At 40.4% G+C, this 22,161-nt stretch overlaps 1 protein-coding gene across 2 annotated transcripts; it reads left to right on the forward strand.

Moving 5' to 3' along the window:
- Window positions 1-3,946: 3,946 nt before the first annotated feature.
- On the forward strand, window positions 3,947-5,540 carry LOC121243551. Of its 2 annotated transcripts, none has more exons than XM_041141681.1 (2): window positions 3,947-4,185; window positions 4,757-5,540. In XM_041141681.1, the coding sequence occupies exon 2, from the start codon at window positions 4,817-4,819 to the stop codon at window positions 5,447-5,449; it is 633 nt and encodes a 210-aa protein (XP_040997615.1). In that variant the 5' UTR covers window positions 3,947-4,185; window positions 4,757-4,816; the 3' UTR covers window positions 5,450-5,540. The 2 variants fall into 2 exon arrangements, with proteins under 2 accessions (XP_040997615.1, XP_040997616.1); XM_041141682.1 differs by having other exon boundaries at window positions 4,761-5,540.
- Window positions 5,541-22,161: the final 16,621 nt, after the last annotated feature.

The following is a 22,161-nucleotide window of genomic DNA, read 5'->3' on the forward strand; positions in this document are numbered from 1 at the left end:
TTGATCAACCACCCTCGAAAGTAAATCAACCTATTTCCTGAGAGTTAATATCTAATTATAAACGATGGTCAACTGTCCATTCCAAAGGCGATGGTCGATCAACCAGGAGGCCGTGTATCAAGGAAGATGTTGAAAATAAGCAATTGACATCTCAGACTCAACGTCAACAATAATTAAAGCCTGATTTTATGTTGAATGTGATTTCCGGAATAGTTTGTATTTTCTGTTCATATTATTGTAATTATGTTGTAGATCTTCAGTTACCTTTTTTGTATTCCGTCGATTACCTTTTTTTGTAAACCTTAATCCATGCTCTCAGATTGTATATAATCAGAGTATGTATAGAAATGATTGTGTGTGATTTTTCATAAACTGGGCAGTGTAATTCCTCTTTATAGTATCCAGAGCCACAAATCTCTAACGAGTTACGTATCCTTCTCAAATGACCACCATTCCTGCAACCAGCTCTGACTCTCCCATCATCACCATCAACGATGCTACAACCACAAATGAAAACTTACCCCAACCACCTTCCCCCAATGGAGAGCCCAGTTTGGAGCACTGTTAATTGGCTATGATCTTAATGATTTTGTCACTAGAGTTCATACATGTCCAGTCATTGATATGGCAAATCCCACCATCTCCAAAGCCGCGAACGCCCACTGGGTTCGCCAAGACAAGTTAATCCTCCATACCATTCTCGCCTCCACCTCCACAACCATTACTCCTCTTCTTGCAGCTTGCAAAACGTCCCACCAAGCCTGGACAGCTCGTACCTGATTCTATACGGGAAAATCATGAACACGTGCTATGCAACTCAAGGAGGATCTTACCTTGAGCACTCGCGGCAACCGCTCTGTCACAAAGTTTCTCCAAGCTATCAAAATAATTGCAGATGAACTCAAAATTATTGATCATCCAATTTTGGATGATGATTTGACCCTGTATATCCTAAATGGGTTGGGTCCTGAGTTTAGAGAAATTGAAACCCCAATTCGTGCTCGTGAAACATCTCTGAAGATTGAGGAGATTCATGATCTTCTGGTAGGTCATGAAAACTACCTTCGCAAGCTGGAGACTCAATCGGCATCGAACATGATTGCAACTACAAATTACAGCCATCGGCAAGCAGGGATCTCTACAACGAACAATCCAAACCAGCGATCTTCATACATCAAAGGCCGTGGCAACAATAGCAAGAATGGGCCTTCTAATTTGGGCTTTTGCAAATACAAGCCCAAATGCCAATGGTGTGACCAAGTGGGCCATACGGCCAAAGCTTGCCCAAAGATGAATTCAGGTGAGCCCACAGCCAACTGTGCAACTTCCTCCCAAAGAAAAAGTAAAAAATGGCTTGTTGACTCTGCAGCATCCCATAATATGACAACGGATCTCTCAAATCTGTCCATCCACTCCGAATATGATGGTACTGATGAAGTGGTAATTGGTGATGGATTAGGTTTGCCTGTATCTCATGTCGGTTCTTTATCATTTGCATTGCCTAATCGTGTCTTTCATTTACATGATACCTTTTGTGTTCTCACAATTGGCAAAAATCTCATTTCGTCCATCATTTTACAAAAAATAATAATGTCTATCTTGAATTTCACCCCTCTTATTTTTTGGTGAAGGATCGGATCACGGGGGCGACACTACTCAAAGGCGAATGTGAAGATGGCGTATACCCATTCCTGAAGAACCTGGCTAAAAACTCCAACAAAGTTGTTGCCTATGTTCATGAACGTACAACCACTGATGGGTGGCATAAAAGGCTTGGTCATCCATCCTACAAAATTGTCCATCATTTAATTACCCACAAATAAAAATGGGCAGCCCTCTCTATGTACTTCATGCTCTCAAAATAAAGCTCATAGTTAACCTTGTAATTCTCATGGTCTCACTAGCAAATCTCCCTTGGAATTCATTTATACTGATGTTTGGGGTCCGTCTCATGAAATTGGTATTGATGGGTCAAAATATTACATTATTTTTATTTATCACTTTACAAAATACATATGGCTCTATCCTCTGTCTTATAAATCAAGTGTTCAAATTATTTTTCCTCAATTTTAGAATTTTGTGAAAAATAAATTTTACACAAAAATAAAGAGCATTTACTCAGACAATGAAAAAGAATACATTGAAATAAAATCCTATTTATCTATTCATGACATCAGTCATTATACCACTGCCTCACACACCCCACAATAAAATGGCCCTTGGGGTGTGCTTAAAGCTTTTGAATAGGATGGTCAGAAGTGATTTTAATTATTTTTTCAAATTTTAATTAGTTAGTACTGCATGCTATGAAAGAGCTACGCGGATTCATAAATCCCTTGTAATAAAGTAGTCTGTACCCCCAGCTAACATTTCTCGATGGGAATCAATTTACGCTACATGGATTTCAATAAAATTGTTTATTTGTGGTAAATTATTTTCTGTTAAGATGTGTTTATTCTTGTCACAAATAATTATTTTGTTGTAAATAACTCGATCGTCATAGATACTCGTTTTTGTTGTAGTTATTTTTTATCATGCAATTTGCTCAATATATAGTTAGCTAGGAATTAATTAAGCAAGCTGTTTGGACGTAAAATACAAAAAATAGAAGAAAGAAACAGATATTCACCCTTATTATTACGAAATCTTACTATTACTCAAAAATAAAAATAATTTAATTATATGAGTAAATACGGAATAGAGTGGGGAAACCGGATACCTTTGCTCACACGAAGTAGGGTTTGAAAAATGAAAAAAAAAAATTAATAATAAAAAAAATCAATATGTTTAATTTGAACACAATAAAATCAGTTCCAATTGAGCTATAATATTAATTATTTCCAAATAATTTATCTATGAAATTTATGGTGAAATCACCATTCGTCTAAAAAATTTACATCTTATCATTACAACTTTCTCAAATTTTCACACAAAATATAATAAACAATTCAATTTTTTCAAATCTCAAAACAATAATAATATTAAAAAATAATATTATAACAATATTTATTCAACTCATCTAAAACCATATCATCTCATCTCATCTCACTATCCAAACGAGTCCGCTAATGAGAAGATGTGGATTTTATTATTTTTATTTATGTATTCATTCCCCTCACGTACGAGACACTCTCGATCCCTTTATACGTGACCCAACACGTAGAATATTTAATTAATTTGGTGAAAATGAAACTCAAAATCTCTACTCCAATCATGTGAAATTACCACTTACTCTGAAAAGTTAAACTAACAAAAAAAATGTAGGTTTTATTATTTATATTTAGAGTTATTCCATTCTCAAGCATCCGGTGTGTGGAGCACACCATGATTTATATCATTTAAATTGTAATATTTAATTTATAAGATTTAAATTTTAAAATTTTAAAATTTATTGTTCAAAATAATAAATTATGTAATATAACACTTTCAACAATTTCCCTACTTATCGGCTTCAAAATAGAATCTCCCTATATCTTAACATTTATAACGGCACTTTTGTTGGCCAAAGAAAAATACGGTAAGTTTTCCGTAATTGTTGGTGCCGTGGAAGGTACGTAGTTAAAGAAGTAGGTGCAGAAAATGATAGTTTAGCTGTTAACAATAAATAAGATTTTTAGATTTTTGCGTGCAAAGTATGCTACAAAAGTTAAATGGCCATGCAAAATGCGCGCCACGATCTTCTCCGCTGTGCATGCATCTATCTGTTACTCTTATATGCGGCATAGTTATTGTTGTGATCACTGCATGTGGGGACGAAAATACTGCTAGCATTTATGGAGCCTTTGCTTGTTGGTTGTTATCTGTTGTAATAAAGTTCATAGCCTCACTGTTTAAGAAATTGTTCCCATCTCTTCTTCTCGGCTTCTTCATCGGAAAGGTAAGACTCACCAAGTATATCTATCTGTGATAACTCTCTCATGTCTATTTCCCTTCTCTCTCTCTCTCTCTCTCTCTCTCTCTCGCTCTCACATGAGAGCTAGCTGGCGACTTCTCAATATTTTTCTTGGTTGTTCTAGTTATTTCCCTCATGCTCACATATCATGATTTTCCCTGGCACACAGGATTGTTTATTAATTTCCTGGAATCGGATCGATTCCCTTTGAGCTTTAATTTTCCCGGAAATAATTTCTAAGCGGATCTGATCATAAGGCTTTCGTGGATCTTTCTGGGATTACATGACATGGGGTAAGTTTTTTTCTGATTCCCATTACAGATTTGGACTTCTATGGGTATTTGTGCCTCAATGAGTCCTCAAGCTTCTGAATTTACTTCGCGAGTTTTTTCCCATTTGCCTTAGAAGCTGCTGTATTGGTTTAGTGGTTTATAAAAAAAAGTTGTTTGGTTCATGAGAAAACCAAGGAAGAAAATAAAGAATAAAGCTAGGTCCAAGCATGAGGCCATGATCTAAAAATAGTTTTTTTACCCTTAAAAATTTAAAGGTATGGTCACCTTTTTTACAAAGTAATTCGGTGAGGATTTGTGCAGAAATAATCTCTCAAATAAATTAGGATTGAGTAAAGAAATGAAATTGTCACTCATGGAGAGTGTGTGGCTATTTGTTAGTCATGAATTCATGTGCTTATTTCACTCCGTATATAACACTTTTTATATGGACTGATTTTTATGCTTTGGTGGTTCTTGGTCTGTATTGGGTTAAGACGATTCATAACTTTCTGACTTTTGCTTGCTATATGTCTTAACTAATCTCTTGTCTGCCGGAAACTTGTACGTGCCCTCTAATTAGTTATATATATAGGCAGGCAGGCTCAGGCCAGCTTTAAGTTTTCGTGAAGAACATTAGTAGCAAAGCACAGTGATGGATGTTGAAGGAAAAGCTTTGAAAGCAGGTGGATCGAGTTCGAGTCCAAGTCCGGCTTCATCTAGGAAGCGCAGAAAGACTTGTTGTTTAGCGGTGATCGGCACTATAATCGGCATCGTGTTATTGATTGTCATATTGGCTTTCACGGTGTTCAAAGCCAAGCGTCCGGTGACCACTTTCGACGACGTGAGCATCAAAGACCTCGACTTTTACATCGACATTGCCAGGTTCGCCGTTCGCTTGAACGTCACTCTGGATGTCGATGTCTCCGTCAAGAATCCCAACAAGGTCGGCTTCCAGTACTCCAACTCCACCGCCCTCCTCAACTATAGAGGCGAGCTTGTCGGTGAAGCCCCACTGCTCGCCGACAAGATATCTGCTGGCGAAACCAAGCACATGAACCTGTCGGTCACCGTCCTTGCAGACCGCTTGCTCTCCAACATGACTGAGATTTTCTCCGATGTCACCTCCGATGTCCTACCCCTCAGCACCTACATCAAACTTTCTGGGAAAGTCAAAATCCTTTTCTTTAAAATCCACGCCACTACGTCCACATCTTGTGATTTCAATATCTACATCTCCAATCGAACTATTAGCGAGCAACGCTGCGAGTATAAGACAAAACTTTAGGTATTAATAGTTAGTACTCTCTTTTTTTTTTCCTTCGTCCTCATACTGTCATACAGTCAATATCTTCTTATTTTACTTTATATTTTCATTCTGCTGTTTTCGTTTGTCCTTCAGTGTTTATTCATTTAGGCACTCCACTAATATAATTAATTATATTATTTTTTTAATATAAAATAATTAATTTAATCAATTACATTAATAAAATATATAAAAAATATATAAAAATGACTGTATATAATAAAATTTATTTATATTATAATATATTATATCAAGTCATGTTATTTTATAATTTATTTTGTGAATATCTCTTTCTAGTCAAAACATTTTTTTTTACTCAAAATGTGGTACCTTGTATTATTTTTTACTTTTGCTTTGTTTTTTTTTTTTTTTTTTTTTTTTGTTGAGTTGATTCATAGAAATATATATATATATATATATATTCAGCCATTTTTCATTACACCTAGCTTGTCTTTTTTTAGCCGTAATAAGTTTATTCACCAAAAGAAAAATAAAATTAGAAACTGCAAAAATCAGAATCCATAATCAAGATACATACAAATAAAAATGTTGCGTTGCCTTTTGAACGAGTGTGAGGTATAAAATGCCTGTGCCTATTCTAGTACTCGTACAGGTAAGTTTCAGGTGTGGTCCGGACGTGTCGTTATATGCGTTGTACCTGACTCATTCGTCAGTTCTCTCACCTAAAGAAAGCCCACTCTCAACGGTTGATTTGCCAATTAATTGGTGCTCTCTCCTTTTTGTAGCAGCAAATGAGAGGCTGAAGTCATGATCAGATTTAGGCTATCTTTCAACGTTGAGATAAGTTAAAGTTATGAATAATAATATTTTATAATTTTTATTGAGATAAGTTTAATTATTTTATAAAAGAAAATTTTACATATAATTTTCACACTCTTTATATCAGTTAAAAAATATAATTTTATTCTTTTACCATCATATTTTATGAGGATAAAAAAATAAAATTATATATTTTTTAAGTAGTGTATAGAATGTATAATTTCTATGTAGCATGACTCTTTTATAAAAAGTTAAAAAAAGTAATGAATTGTGACAATAATTAATTTGAGATTAATTGAATTTGATTCAACGTATAAACACAATCTAATTTTAATTTTTCATAAAAGAAATCATGTTTTGTTAGAAATAAAAAAAGAAAAGTAGAGGCCATTCATCTAATCATCCGTGAATCTAATCGCCACGGGTGAGGATATAGAAGGATACAAAATGCTGGAAATGATAGAGACACGGGATTTATTGCACTCCCATGGCCATAGATAAACAATAAAAATTTTGAAAAAATATCTCCTCAAGTTGTTACTGCTCGAATCTGAAAAAATATTAAGAACGATAGGGCCCAACGTAATAGGTTTATTTCTCTCATACTTGAAGTCCTTTACGTTCGGACAACAAATTTTAGTACAAATAATGAGAAGAAAAGATAATCATCCTCTTATAATTTCTTTATTATTGTTTTACCATCTAGATTTTTTTTTTTCTTTTACTCTTTAAATCTGGATTAAAAATATCAAAACATGGCATTCTTGCATTCACTACAAAAAAGTAAATTTAATCAACTAATGTAATCATGTAAATTAATTAAAAGTAAATTCAATTTTATAAAAATTAACCTTTTTTTGCTCGGAGTCAATTTTTATAAAATTGAATTTGTTTTTAATTAATTTACATGATTACATTAATTGATTGAATTTATTTTTTTCTAAATTATGCAAGAATGTCATATTCTGGAATTTTTTTTAATCCAGATTCAAATAGTAAAAAGAAAAAAATTAACTGGATAGTAAAGGAGGTGTAAAGGTATCATTAATGTTAACGTCATGTTGTGCATACAATTGGGCCAAGCTCTGGCAACTCAGGTCTTCCGAAATAGACCTGCAAAAGATGAGGGAGAGGGCAACTAGGAGAGGGCATCCTTGGGGCTGGGGAACCTCTGATGCCAAAGTTAGTAAGTATTCTTGGAAGTCTGTAAATAAGTAAAGCAGTCTAGGGATCAGAGAGATATTCTGGTACTTGGGATATGTTATTTATACTGTAAGTCTGGGGGGACAGTTTGTGTCTGCCCCATGGAGTTCGCGTGCTTCGTACTGTTCCCTATGTCAGACTCCTTTAATGCGACGTGGTTATCCGATTTCGTTCTCCCAGACAGTATCCTCGATGGTTCGTTGATGTATTTCTTGTCAGAAGATCAAGGGTTCCCTGCACATTACACCTACTATGCGAGCGGGCACTTAAGAGCTGAACACTACTTGAAGGGCATTCAGATCGACGAGTCTCATCCCCTACAACACCATTCCTTCTGTAGGTTGTGCTCAGAGAACCTTTCCCATGGGCCAGGTTGAAGACTGTTAGTCTTCGGCTGGGCCTTTGGTCATGATTTTCTCAGCTTTCATTCACAGGCTCACTAGGTTTATTGAGGGGGGGGGGGGGGGGGGGGGAGAATCCCCTTACAGTTACCCCACTAATTCTCACAGGACGAGTATGGTGTGAATTTTATCACTATCCGAACCTGCCTTGCCTCTAAAGCCGGGATCTTTTTGTGACGTGTGCACAGCCCCAAGATCCATAAAGACTCTCGTCGTTTGGTAATCCTAGCAACAGTTTCCCATCGTTCTTGATTGGCTCACCTTTTCATGATTTCGATGATATGTTTTCAAGCTCATTAATGTGAGGGTGTCAGGCAGCTCTTCGCATTCACATCGCTTCATAGATTACACTTCCAGATTTGTAGCGGCTTGTACTTCTCCCTTTTGCCACTAGGTGTGGGAGACCAACCGTCACCTTTTTCCCTATATAAAGTTGGAGACGGAGGTTTCGTTTCCATCATTAAGCTGAAGCCCTCTTGCCATCTCTATTTTTCAATTTTTCTTTCTTCTGCCCAACTTTCTTTTTGCCTTAAACTATCTCATACGCTGGCAGTGATGGCCTTTGAAAAATCAGCTTAACCCAACATCTCTGGTAGGGGTGACACTAATGTTGGGCCAGTGTTTGGGGGCAGTTGTTGGAGTTCAATTGTTACGCTGTCAATGCTGGCTTCCCTAGCCGTTGCTTACCAGGTACTAGAGTCAATATTTTTTAAGGTTTCTAGTCCCAATGAGGGTGCCATTAATGCAGAAGGTCATTCCACACTAGTGGCCTTATTTTCTTCCATATTTGCGTGCAGCCTAAGATTGCCTTTTCCCTATCCTGTTCGCGACCTTCTTGATTGCTTGGGTCTAGCTCCCTCCTAACTACAACCAAATGCTTGGAGGTTTTTGATTTGTTGTAGCATTATCTGGCAGCGCACTCTGATGGAAGCAAATCCTGATGATGCAGACCTTACCGGCCGTGAGTTCTTCCTCCTACGGCAAAAGGAGAATGTCTGCAGTTTCAGGGCCACACATGCCCTGGTTAACCTAGAGTCAAGATACCGCAAAGTGAAGGATTGGTCCCCCAAGTTCTTCTTCATGGCCGACCGAGGGTGGGAGTTCCTGATGGGCCAAATGAGTCGCCATGAGTTTTCAATTCGGACAGACTGGGAAGGATTTCGAAGGATAAGTATGTGCGTCCGTCGGCTACTCCCTACAAGGCGCAGCACACTGCAACTATTTGAGAATGGGTGCAAAAGAATCCCGACGGCACCTTCTCTAAGGTCCTTCTTTCCGAGCAGAACTTAAGAAGTTCTCTACCTCCCTTCGGTCACCTTCCTTCTGACGATAGGGTGGCCACAGCCCAGCCTCGGGCTGCTCTTGCTCAGAAGCGCTCCTTGGATCCTTCCCCATCAGGTAAGGGGGAAGAAACCTTGGCCAACCGCCTTGTGGCCTTGGCGACCCTAACAAAGGTGCTAGCGAGGGGATTGGTCGACAATACCCTCGTGACGTCACCATCGGCTGCTGCTATTGAGGTGTCTGCAAACGAGGTTGAGATGGGCACCCTAATCTATGACCTGTTTGCTGCCGTGATTCATGGACGAGCCTCTTCGTCATGGATTTCTCCACCCTCTCCATCTCTCACTGTCAATGGCAACAATTCCTTCTAGGACGAGGTTGCTAACGAGGGAGCGACTACTGCTACTTCCAGCAACCGTACAGAGGTAGAGGACCGCGTAGGAAGCAGATCCCTTTTGGATGTTGTAGTCTACACAAGTTCAAGGAGTCCGGTAGCTAACCCGTTTATCCAGGCAGAGCACCCAGAGGGGGTGATTCCCCTTTGGATGTTATAATCAACGAGGGTTTGGGGGGTTTACACAGGGAGCTGACCCTCCAAGCGGAGCACCCAACGGGGGCTAATCCCTTTATGAATGTTGTAATAGACTCCAGTCTAGAAGGTTATGCCCCAGTCGCTGCCAAGCTGGGTGATCCTGCTCCTGACACTCCCGAGACTGGTGCTCCCGACGCTAAGACTTGACGATTTCATGCCTTAGTTTCCCAGAGCTCTGCGGCTCTGTTATTTTATTCTTCCTTTTCTTTTTCTTTTGGCTGAATGTATGTACCTGCATTTTGTCGCCCAACGACTTGTATATAAAATTAGTTAATGAAAATACCTTGGTCTTACATCGTATCAACGTGTCCATTACACCTTCTTTTCGAGCATTTTCCTTTCTTTGTTTCTGTGACTGGCCTGGGGGAAATTTTGGCATGGGAGTCCGTGGGATTCCTGCCTTCCTCGTTAGCTAGCCGTTCATCCGTCTGCGTTGTACTAGTTTGCTTTTGATGGATAGTCATCCTCCTGTGACTTCCCTATGAACTTTCTCGTCGATGCCTTCCCAATTTTCTGTTGTACCTGCTGGCTTTAGTTGTGTATCGTTGCGCTAGTTAGTCTGTTAGTTGTATCCGACTATGTCTTTTGAATATTCCCCCTTCTTATGCGGCCGACCATAAGGTTTATGGCCCACCCCGCTAGTACCCGACCTATTCCTGATGACACTGCCAGTCGAGCAACTTCCCTGTTTATGCTGCTTTCATCGGCCTTTGCCACTCAATCGGTCTCTTAAGGCCTTAACGACTTGCTGGTTATTGTCATTTCCCTATTCGTCTTCCTGTCGCGTTTTGCCCCACCCAACTCTCTTATTCTTTAATTCATCCTATTTGCCAAATAAGAATGCCATCATTACTCTTTTTCGAACAGTGGTTAATGTCGCAAACCTTAGCCTTTTGGCCTGTATCGCGTCATGCTTGTTGTTTTCTACGCTGTTGATATTTGTGCCTTTTGTTCCAGCATTTAGGCGGCTCATAGATTCAGCCTACTCTCTGCCAGGGAGAGGTCAGGATGCCTTAGGCCAGTCTGCCTCTTTAATCCCCGAGGAGGTAACTTCTTCGAGTGATTGTTGGCTGCTCTACCCTTGAGTTGCAGTGAGTATTCAGACATTTTGTGATTGGGTTCACTTTTGCTCTTGAATACTGTGTAGCTTTTCGTGCGGTGCCTTTTCCACTTTGGAGATTTTGTTTACGTCGGGTAGCTGAAAGACTAGGCCTATACTCCATTGAGGAGAGGTCGAGATGCCTCAAGTTGCCGGCCCTTTTGGTTCCCCAATGAGATAACTTCTTTGGATGGTCGCGAGGCCAATCCACTCTTTCGCCGTAATTGGAGTCGGGGTAAGCATTCATGTAGCCATGAGGCTGATCCAGCTCTCCACCGCAAGAAGGACAAGGCAACATTTAGACCTACATTTCTCTATAGTATTTCTTGGGGAGATAAGTCGTTCGGACAATTTGTTACTGAACCCGCTCCCGCTTATTGACATTACAAGGAAATGTAACATTTTAGGTCAGGTTGGACCTATTATTAATTCGCAGCTGAAGTCGAGATAAGTATTCGAGCCACCCTGAAAGCTAAACCTTCTCTCCTTTGCGGGAGGGATAAGGCAACCCTTATACCTATCTTTCCCTATGATATCCCGCATGGAGGTAAGTCGTTCTGGTAGTCTGTTATTGAATCCGCTCCCGCCTGTTGACGCTTACGAGGAAGGTAAAATTTTTTATTTCAAGTAGTTGAGGAATAATCTACACTCCGTCGCGGGAGGGATAAAGAAACTTATACTCCACCTTTCCCTGTGGTATCCCCCAACGAGGTAAGTTTGGACAATGACATAGCTGATCCGCTCTTCGTCGAAATAGAAGTCGGGGTAAGCTATTCGAGTCAACGGGGGGCATGATGCGCTCTCCATCGTGGGATGGGTATAACAACCTTCAGCCTAGTTCTCCCCTTTGGTCCCATAAGAGGTACATTGTTCAGGCAATTTGAGAATGGACCCACACCCGCTCATTGATATTGCAGACTAGGTAAGTGTTGGGTCAAGTCGGTGCTGATCTCATTCTTTATCATGGCAGAGGACAGGGTAATTCATTCAGGGAGCCGTGAGGCTGATCCCGCTCTCCACTGCGGGAGGGATAACGCAACCTTTAAGCCTATCTTTCCCTATGGTATCCCACAGTAAGGTATGTTGTTCAGGTAATTTGTGACTAGAGCCACACCCGTCTGTTAACACTCTCAAGAAAGGTAAGCCTTCGTCTTCGAGTCGCCTGAAGGCTTACTCGCACTTTGCCGCGGTAAGGACAAGGTAACTTTTAGGCCTACATTTTCCTATAGTATCTCGCAGGGACGTAAACATTAATCTGCTGATGACTTTGCTGTTGTAGATTTTGTTAGTCGCAAATTGTCTTTTTGGCGCTTTGCTGATAATATGAAAGCTTGAAGTAGGCATTTTGCATTATCCTGAAAAATCGCGTCTTTCATTAAATATGAAAAATTACATGTTAGAGAAAGAAATATTACAAGACCATAGGAAACAGAGTTTTTGGCCAAGGAGGTTATCGTTCATTCCTCCTTCTAGAGCCATGCACCCCCTTACTCCCCCTTGAGCCCGGGAGGGCGAGTCATAGACAAAAGCCTGTCAGGGCTCTTCAAGTGGCGCACGGCCTTATTCTTTCTTAGTAGTGTCATCCGAGGTGTGCCCACCATCCCTCTGCTTTAACTCTTGGACGTAGCATTCTCTTGTCAAGACATGTTCGCCTCGGACTTCTCCCACTTCTTTAGGAGTTGAGAACTTCATCTTGAGGAGGTAAGTTGATGTGAAGGCCCACAAGCTATTGAGGGTGGGCCTTCCAATGATGGCGTTGTATGACGACAGGGTCCTCACCACCAGAAAGTCGACCATGATAGGAGTCGTGCGAGGCTGCTACCGACGAGGACCGACAATATGATGGTTCGCACAGACTAAACCATGCTTCCGAAGAAGCCCTTTATTGGCATAGGGGCCGGTTGCAGCAGAGCAGCATCTATTATCATTTTGGTGAAGGCTCCCCAGAACAGGATGTCCATGGAATTCCCATTGTCAATGATGATTCTAAGGGTGGTGAAGTTGGCAAAAAGCATAGTGACCACCAATGCGCTGTTGTGGGGGTATAGGATCCCCTCCTCGTCGGCTCCCATGAAGGAGATGACAAGGGCAGGGTCATCCCTTCGATGTTTGGCAGGATGGTACTCGGCCAAGTACACCTCGTGGTACCGAGCCTGCCTGGCTTGTTGCTATAGTTCAGATTTTGAATTTCCCCAAGTAGAGGTCCTTCTCGCGGTGGAGAACGAGGATGAACTTGTTGTGGTTTCCATGCCGATGGTCATTGCTAGGGGTTGTCTTCCCTCCTGTGCTAGTTGTCTCAATCCCTCCTTATTTCTCTCGACCTTTCCTTTCTTTCTTACTCCAATCTCTGGACCTGGAGGTGGCATCGCCTATCCTGCTCTTCATATTCCCTCATCCCTTGCTGGGAGAAGCAGTCCACTGTATTATTTGAGGTAGATCTATGGTACGTACAATAGCAGTGCGTTATACCCTGGTCATCCTCTCTTCAGATGGCGGAGGTGTCAGCCTCGTGGATGGTGAATGTAGGCCGGTCGTACCGAGGTCCTGGTCCCTTTGTTGGGACATCCTCCTACCTCTTTTCTTGGGAGCACTTCTTTGGTTTCTCATGAGGCTTAGCTTTGACAGGGACCTTTGTCCTTTTCTCTGCCCACTCCAACTCATTTCTTCTTGGATCCTTCAACACTCGAAAAGTGTCTTCTAAGTTGATGAAGTTGTCGGTCTGGTTTATGAACTCTAGCAACGTCGCAGGAGTCCTCCTTGCCAGCTCGACCATAAATTGGGATCGTGGCCAAACTCCTCCCCAAAGTTTCGCCAAGGTTATATTTTCGTCTTGATCGTCGGTGGTCGTGCACTCCTTATTGAACTAGGATAGGTAGGACTTCAGGCTTTCATCCTCCGCTTGTTTAATGGTGAGGAGGTATGCCACCGGACGCCACCTCCTTCGAATGGACATGAACTGAGTCAGGAACAATCTGGCCAGCTCACTAAAATTGTCCACCGATCCAGGTGCCAGTAGCCCGAACCATACGCGTGCTGGCCCCTTTAAGGTTAGTGGAAACGCTCTGCACACTACTTTGCCTGGGAAGTCATGCCACGTCATGTGAGCCCTGAAAGTTTCTAGGTGCTCAAAAGGGTCCCTTCCTCCATCATATATCTCCATAACCGGGACTCTGAACTTTGGAGATAAGAGCACCGCCATTACCTCTTCCGTGTAGGGTAGGCCAGTGCTGGTGAGCAACTAGACCACCATTGACGATGTACCCACCTTTCTTGCTATCTCCTCATATTTTCCTTTAAGATTTAAGAGCTTGTTCTGCATGTTCTTCTGCTCATCTTCCTTATTCGGCCAACTTGCGTGTTTCGAGATCCCACGTGTTCTTATGCTCCTCTTCCTTATTCAGCCCAACTTGCATGTTTCAGGATCCCACGTGTTCGTTGTCGCTGGACTTTGCTCCACTGTCCCATTCCTGCCAAGGTTTTCTGAGTTCCTCGTTTTCCTTAAGAAGTGTCTACACTTCGTCAATTAACTTTGTCACCCATTCTTTCATGTTCTTCAACCTCGCTTCCATGGCATCCCCCACGTCTCTTCTGAGTTGGCCGAAACGGATTATCGCAGGCATGAGAAAGACACGGAAGATCTATAACAATCCCACAAATGAAGCCACTGTTAACATCGTGTTTCGTACACTTTTGGGTCAGGCTCCGGCAACTCAAGTCTTCTGAAATAGGCCTGCAAAAGATGAGAGAATGTCTGCAGTTTCAGGGCCACACATGCCCTGGTTAACCTAGAGTCAAGATATCGCAAGGTGAAGGATATCTTGACTCTAGGGAGTCAAGATATCTCAAGGCTCTCCAGAACAGGATGTATGTGGAATTTCCATTATCAATGAGGATTCTACTAGTAGTGAAGTTAGCGACGAGCTAGGGACCACCAATGCACCGTCGTGGGGGTATAGGATCCCCTCCTCGTCGGCTTTCGTGAAAGAGATGACAAGGGTAGGGTCACCCCTTCGATGTTTAGTAGGATGGTACTCGGTCGAGTACACCTCATGGTACGGGGCCCGCCTAGCTTGTGCTTTCCTACTATAGTTCAAATTTCCCCAAGTGGAGGTCCTTCTAGCGGCGGAGAATGAGAACGAACTTGCTGTGGTTCCCGCACCGGCAGTCGCCACTGGGGGCTGTCTTCCCTCCTGTGCCTGTTGCCTCGATCCTTACTTCTTTTTCTCGATCTTTCCCTTCTTTCTTTCTCTAGTCTCTGGGCCAGGAGATGGCATTGCCTCTCCTGCTCTGCATATTCCCTCCTCCCTTGCTGGGAGAAGCAATCCTCGATATTATGTAAGATAGATCAATGGTACGTATAGTAGCAACGCGCTAAACCACGGTCATCCTCTCTTTGGACATCAGAGGTGTTAGCCTCTTGGATGGTGAATGTGGGTCGGTCGTACCAAGGTCCTGGTCCCCTTGTTTGGACTTCCTCCCACCTCTTTTCCTGGGAGCTCTTCTCCAGTTTCTCATGGGGCTTAGCTTTAGCCGGGACCTTTGTCCTTTTCTCCGCCGGCTCCAACTCCTTTCTTCTTGGCTCCGTGCTCAAATAGTGTCTTCTGTGTTGATGAAGTTGTCGGCTTAGTCTATGAGTTCTCGCAACATCATGGGAGTCCTACTTGTCAGCTTGGTCATAAAATGGGATCATGGCCAAACTTCTCCCAGAAGTGCCGCCAAGGTTATCTTCTCATCTTGGTCGTCGGTGGTCATACGCTCTTTATTGAACCAGGATAGGTAGGACTTCAGGCTTTCATCCTTTGCTTCTTTGATGGTGAGGAAGTACGCTGTCGGACGCCGCCTATTTCGACTACACATGAACTGGGTCAAGAACAGTCTGGCCAGCTCACCAAACCTGTCCACCGATTCAGGTGCCAGTGACCCCAACCATACGCATGCCTACCCCTTTAAGGTTAGTGGAAACGCTCTACACGCTACTTCACCTAGGCAGCCATGTAGCATCATGTGAGCCCTGAAAGTTTCTAGGTGCTCAAGAGGGTCCCTTCCTCGTCATATATCTCTATAACTGGGACCCTAAACTTTGGCGGTAAGGGCACCGCCATCTCCTCCTCCGTGTAGGGTAGGCCAGTGCTGTGAGCAACTGGTTTCAGAGCTCGTCCTGCATGATCGTTGTCACTGGACTCCACTCCGTCATCCTGCTCCTGCCGAGGTTTTCTGAGTTCCTCATTTTCCTTACAAAGAGTCTACACTTCGTCAATTAACTTTGTCACCCATTCTTCCATATTCTTCAACCTCGCTTCCATGGCATCCCCCACGTCTCTTCTGAGTTGTCCGAAATGGGTTGTCGCAGGCATGAGAAAGACACGCAAGATTTATTTCCACAGACGACGCCACTATTACGTAGTGTTTCGCACACCTTTGGGTCAGCCTCCGACAACTCAAGTTTTCCAAAATAGGCCTTCAAAAGGGGAGGAAAAATGCAACTAAGAGAGTGCGGCCTTGGGGCCAAGGAACCTACCGTGCCAAAGTTAGTAAGTATTCTTAGAAGTTTGTAAATAAATAAAGGAGTCTAGATATCATATATTTATTCTAGTACCTGAGATATGCTATTTATAGTATAAGTCTGGGGGGACAGATCGTGTCTGCCCCGATGGTGTCTGTGTTCTTCGTACTGTTCCTTGTGTCAGGCTCCTTTAATGAGGCGTGGCTTTTCTACGGCGTCATTAATATAGCGTGTAGCCTCGATAGTGATGCCATTAATGCGGCATGGTTCTCCAATTTCCTTCTCCTAGACAGTATCCTTGGTGGTCCATTGATGTCTTTCCTGTCAAAAGATTAAGGGCTCGTTTGTTTTCAGAGATGAGATGAGATGAGATGAGATTAAAGTTAAAAAGTTGAATAAAATATTATTAGAATATATTTTTTAATATTATTTTTATTTTGAGATTTGAAAAAGTTGAATTGTTTATTTTATTTTGTGTGGGGATTTGAGAAAGTTGTAATGATGAAGTGAGATGAGATGAGATGTTTCCTGAAAACAAACGAGGCAAGGGTTTCCTACAAATTACGCCTACTATACGGGCAAGCACTTGACAGCTGGACACTACTCGAGTGGCCTTCATATCGATGAGTCTCATCCCCTGCGGCATCCTTCCTCTTGCAGGTTGCACTCAGAGAACCTTTCCCATGAGCTGGGTTGAAGACTGTTAGCCCTGGGCTGGACCTGTGGTCTTGATTTCCTTAGCTTTTATTCACAGGCTTGCTGGGTTTAGTGGGGGGAAAAATCTCCTTACAATTACCATTTTTTAAAAGATCTCCACAGTCCACATACTATGTGATTAATTTAAAGCTAACGAAATGAAATGAAAAACTTTCAAATGCTTTTTCAAGATGAGAAATTATATTTACAGTCTCTGAATGGGGACTACTATACATACCTCACTTAAACGAAACGAACCATTTCATTTAAGTGAAAGCAGCTCTGTTGCTACGTGGGGGCCAAGCGTTAGAAACGAGAAGTAGGCTGTTCAAACCGAACCGATTGAATTACCCGATTAACCGAACTGGTTATATTAACCGATTATTCGAATCGAGAATTTTCAAAAATTAACCAATTAACAGATTAATCGATTTTTTTTATGACCCAGACAATCTAATTCCTTATTTGGGATGTTGCATATTGCAAAGAATACATCATCTAAATAAATATGTAAATGTTATACATAAATAACCCAAACTCAAAAAGAACCCAAACAATACGTAAATGTTATACATCATCCAGACTTTATTCAAAAAGAAGACCCAAACTCATCCTGTCTTTATTCAATGCAAGATTGGGTGCTGCCAGCCACCGTCACTCTACTTCAATGCCAGTATGTTTGTTTACGAACCCAGTTTATCCATCTACGAGGACCTCTTGAAGACCTTAAAAATCATACCCTCCACCCCATTTGCTGAACAGGTTTGTGGAATTTTTAACTTTTCTTTTTAAGTAACTTATATACTAATTTCTGGATTCGATTATTGGTCCTTTAATAATTCAACAGAAAGGCTAGAGAGCAGAGAATCATGAAGAAAACGGAAAACCCATAACACCCAAAAGTTCAACAACCAAGGTCATCCATACCTTCTGTCTGAGAGAGAGATTGAGACACCGAGAGTGAAAGGGCAGAGTGGAAGAGGACTAAGTTCTGAGAGGAGAATGTCTGAGAGATTGAGAGTGCAAAAGAAATGCTGAAATACCCGAGTGGATGTGCGAGAGAGAGATTGAGAGATTAAGTGTGAGACTGAGGGCAGAGTGCGAGAGGGTTGCCCCAGCTGAGTTTTAAACTTTTGAGAGGAGTGTCTGAGAGATTGCATGAGAAAGAAAGCTGCAGTGCCCGAGTTTGGAAGAAAGTATCGATAAAAGAAAGCAAAAACGGCGCCTTTTTTCAATAAATGTGGTTATCGGGTATTAACCGATTAGCCGACTGATTTCGGAAGCCAAACAGAAGAGTTCTAATTTCGGGTCGGGTAATTTGAAATTTTCGAGCCGGGTCGGGTCAGTTAAACGGTTTAAATTTACACCCCTAATGGGAAGGCTCTCTAAGCCCTAGGCACCAACGCCTCTAAATCTGTCTTCCTTCGCCATTGCCCAATTGATCCAACCATCTCATAACCCTAACATCTTGAATCGATGATAATGTATTTTACAAGGTTCTATCTTCCAATGCTTGAACTGAAAATATTTGGACTAATGACTTTCATCTTTCTTCCTCCATATCAGGTTGTGAATGATGATGATGACGACAATGACGATGATGACAGTGTTGATGGAGATGATGCTAATGGGAATGACGATTTATCAAATATGATGTTGGATGCCAGACCCCTAGTCAAATTTGAATCCAGTAGGCATTCTTGTTGACCAATTAAAGGAGAAGATGCATGGGTCCAAGTTTCTAGTAGAAGAAACAGGAGAAAAAGAAATTAGGTTGAAACAATGAATTAGCTACAGCTCCCTTTCTACGTATCTTATTTGCTTTTCCACCCCACAAATAGCACTAGTATGCATCATTATCGATTGCGAGATATTATCTGCAAAATTTTGGTTTGCCATTTTTTTTATCAAGTTCTGTCCATAGTGAGTGTTGTTTTGTGTGAACTTTTGTGAACCCATAAAGCATAGAGATCGTGAATATCATAAGACAATTCAACTATGAATTTTACCGGATGGTTGAATAATCATTGTTGGAGGGAGAAGACAATTCAACTATGAATTTTACCATCGACTCCAAGAAGATTCTACTCCATTACTAGGAACTTTTCAATTTAATTTTCTAGTTGAAACAACGAACCAGTATGAAAACAATCTGTACCCATTTTGCACCTTTTGCCGAATGGTGGAAACTTGTTCATTTTCGCTAATACACGACCGGTATTATTCGACTACAAACAAAACCATGTGGTGAAAGAGTTCCCTCAGATCCCCGACAGTGATCCTTGTAACTATATGAGCTCGGGCTCGTCAATCTTGCTTCCTTTGGACGAAAACGAAGGCAGTGTAGTTGAAATCCTGCTTTTTGTGGGTGCACTGTGAGATGGGTTCTTGCATATATCGCATAGGAGTTGAAATCAGCCAGGAAGACCCTAACTGGGTCATGGAGGACATTGCCAGGACGAGTGTTTCCAGCGCATGCACAGAGAGGGATTGCCTTTTGATTTTCAATTTTGATTTTGGATTTAGTTAGTTTTGGAAACAAGGGCAATTTAGACCATTCAAGGATACAAATGAGGGCAATTTAGTCAATTTAATGATAGACTGCAAAGAGTCCCAACAAGGGGACTGTATGTAGCAGCTCTCTCAAAATTATTAACAGGAAAAAATACACTTGCATCCTCATATAAAATATAAGAGGTTAATTTGAAGTTCGCATTCCAAACTAATAAAACTTCCATGATATTGAACTTGAGCCCCGACTTTGCACTATTCATAATTAACATGGTCTGGTGATGAAGATTTTGATGGATTACTTTTCTTTTTTCTTTTTTTTTTTTAAAGGTAGGTAGGACAAACTCTATTCATTCATAACGAGACATTACAACTTTGACTTGAGATATATAGAATACAAGTCAACTACTGCTTTTAAGCTCCCCAATACACAAATTTCTTTATAATTGACATGGTCTAATCTATTGTTGTAACTCTCTACAGACAAAATTGTCTAAGAGATAGTACTCTATCCTAAAACAAATTTAAGAAACCTCACATTTTATCCCAAGACAGAATTAAACAACTCCACACTTTGTCTAAGACGGAGTGGATGACATACTATATGGACAAAAATCTAAAGGACTATATTTTTTCTTAACCTAAAATAAAGAAAATAACATAAAAACGTAAAAGATACATCGAAAAATAGCGAATTACAGCTTGGAAAGCTGTAGATCCACATTTTCAATTTTAGAGGAAATAAAAATGCAAATAACGAGACTATGGTGGCGCATGAGGGACACGAGCTACCCTGAAAGTACAGCAGAATGTCAGGTCTAAAAAAACCGAAGGCCCTGGTCCTAGAACAACAGATCTGCATTTCGCCCTACTGTGAACCAAAAAAAAACCAAAAAGTAAAAGAAAAACTAAAGAGAAAAGGGAGGAGGGATGAGGGAGGAATGGAAGAGCCAAAGCTCCGACCCCCCTCCTCTAGTTGAGTTTTTGGATGGGGAGTTGTGTAGAGAAAAGGGAGAATGGGAATAGGATTTTTTTTCCTTCTCTTATTGATTACTTTATGATAAAATTGGAATGTGAAATATTAATTTTTGATATTTTGAAGGTACAAAATCTCAGTATTGGTAGTTCAAAATATATGGTGCAACATAGTATTGCCATATGTACTAATGTAGTGCAATGTAGTATGATCGATGATCATATAACTTTGTTAGGAGACATAGATTAGGCAGAAATATAAGTTGTGTGTGTGTATACATATGCACACACATTCATACAAATATATATGGCAATACTTGGGTGTGAAAACGTGTACCAAAATCAAGATCCTCTCTCCAATTCTACGAAAACCAATATATATGCTGGCATACACTACAATAGGAAAGGTTTTTTAGTAGGAAAACTTTCATCCTAAAAAATAGCATTTTCGTTCTTAAAAATATTTTTGAAACGCAAAAAAAAAAAAAAAAAAAAAAAAAATCTCAAAGTCGTTCCAATATTTCTATCTTACAAAATTGAGAAGAAATTTGTTAAATTCATTTAAAATTGTTCGATTAACGATTTTTTTTTTTTTTTTTTTTGGGATTGCATGCCTAATAATCGTTTGAAAGGCCAAAAAATCTATGCTAACCCTAGATTTTTTTTAGCCGAAACCTTTTGTCCCTATTACGTGTTTGAACAGAAAAATTTAGTCCCAAAAAGTTTAGTGGCTACGAGTAAAATTAGTTGCAGTGATATATATGTATATGTGAAATGAATTGAAAGGCTTGAAATTCCCATGGTACAACTGCTACGTCGGTGTTCAATTATTCTTGAGATGATAGGCTGGCCGGCGGCGGCTCAAATGTTTCTGCGATGATCACTTTCATGGGGCAGTCACCGTCCATTCACTTGGAATTGAAATATTGTCCATATACAAACAAAGTTATCTTTCACATGCGTACGTTTTGACGTTTCTGTGTTTTGGGCATTTCAATTTTGCAAGAGAAATGCTATTTTTTCCATTTAATTTGTTCTCTTATTTTTATATCTCATGTATTTTAATTTTTTTTCTTTATTTAATGATTAAAGAAGTGACTATTAGTGTATTGATATTTTTTTATACTTTTAAAAATATTTTAAAATATTAAAAAAATTTCAAAAAAAAATGTCAATTTGACCTAGCAGTCAAATAGAACAGTGCTCTACTCAGGCAGCAGAGTAGCACCGCTCATTTTTTAATGTATGTTTCTTTTTTAATGGATGGGACAATTGGGTACATGCCCATACTTTTGAATGTGGTCCAATATATATATTGACTTATTGAGTTCAAATTAAATGTGCAAACAAGAATAATTAAGAAGGTGATAGCACCATATATATATATATATGATATACGTGCAAAAAAATGTAACTACCAAAAAGACTGTAAAATATTAAGTACGTACTTAGTAACTTCTCATTCAATTGAGATATTTAATTGTCTAAGTTGAATATACAATATACAATATCATGAGTTGAGATTTAGACAGGTGGTGCTAGAAAGGGATGCTGAGGTTGTGATGGATTCTATTAATATTATCAAAAATAGATTCCTCTTAGACAAGGCAAGTAATTGAAGAAATCAAGATAATTTTGTCACGGCACCCAAGT

Source organism: Juglans microcarpa x Juglans regia, chromosome 8D, assembly GCF_004785595.1.
Source record: "Juglans microcarpa x Juglans regia isolate MS1-56 chromosome 8D, Jm3101_v1.0, whole genome shotgun sequence".
Classification (NCBI taxonomy): Eukaryota; Viridiplantae; Streptophyta; class Magnoliopsida; order Fagales; family Juglandaceae; genus Juglans; species Juglans microcarpa x Juglans regia.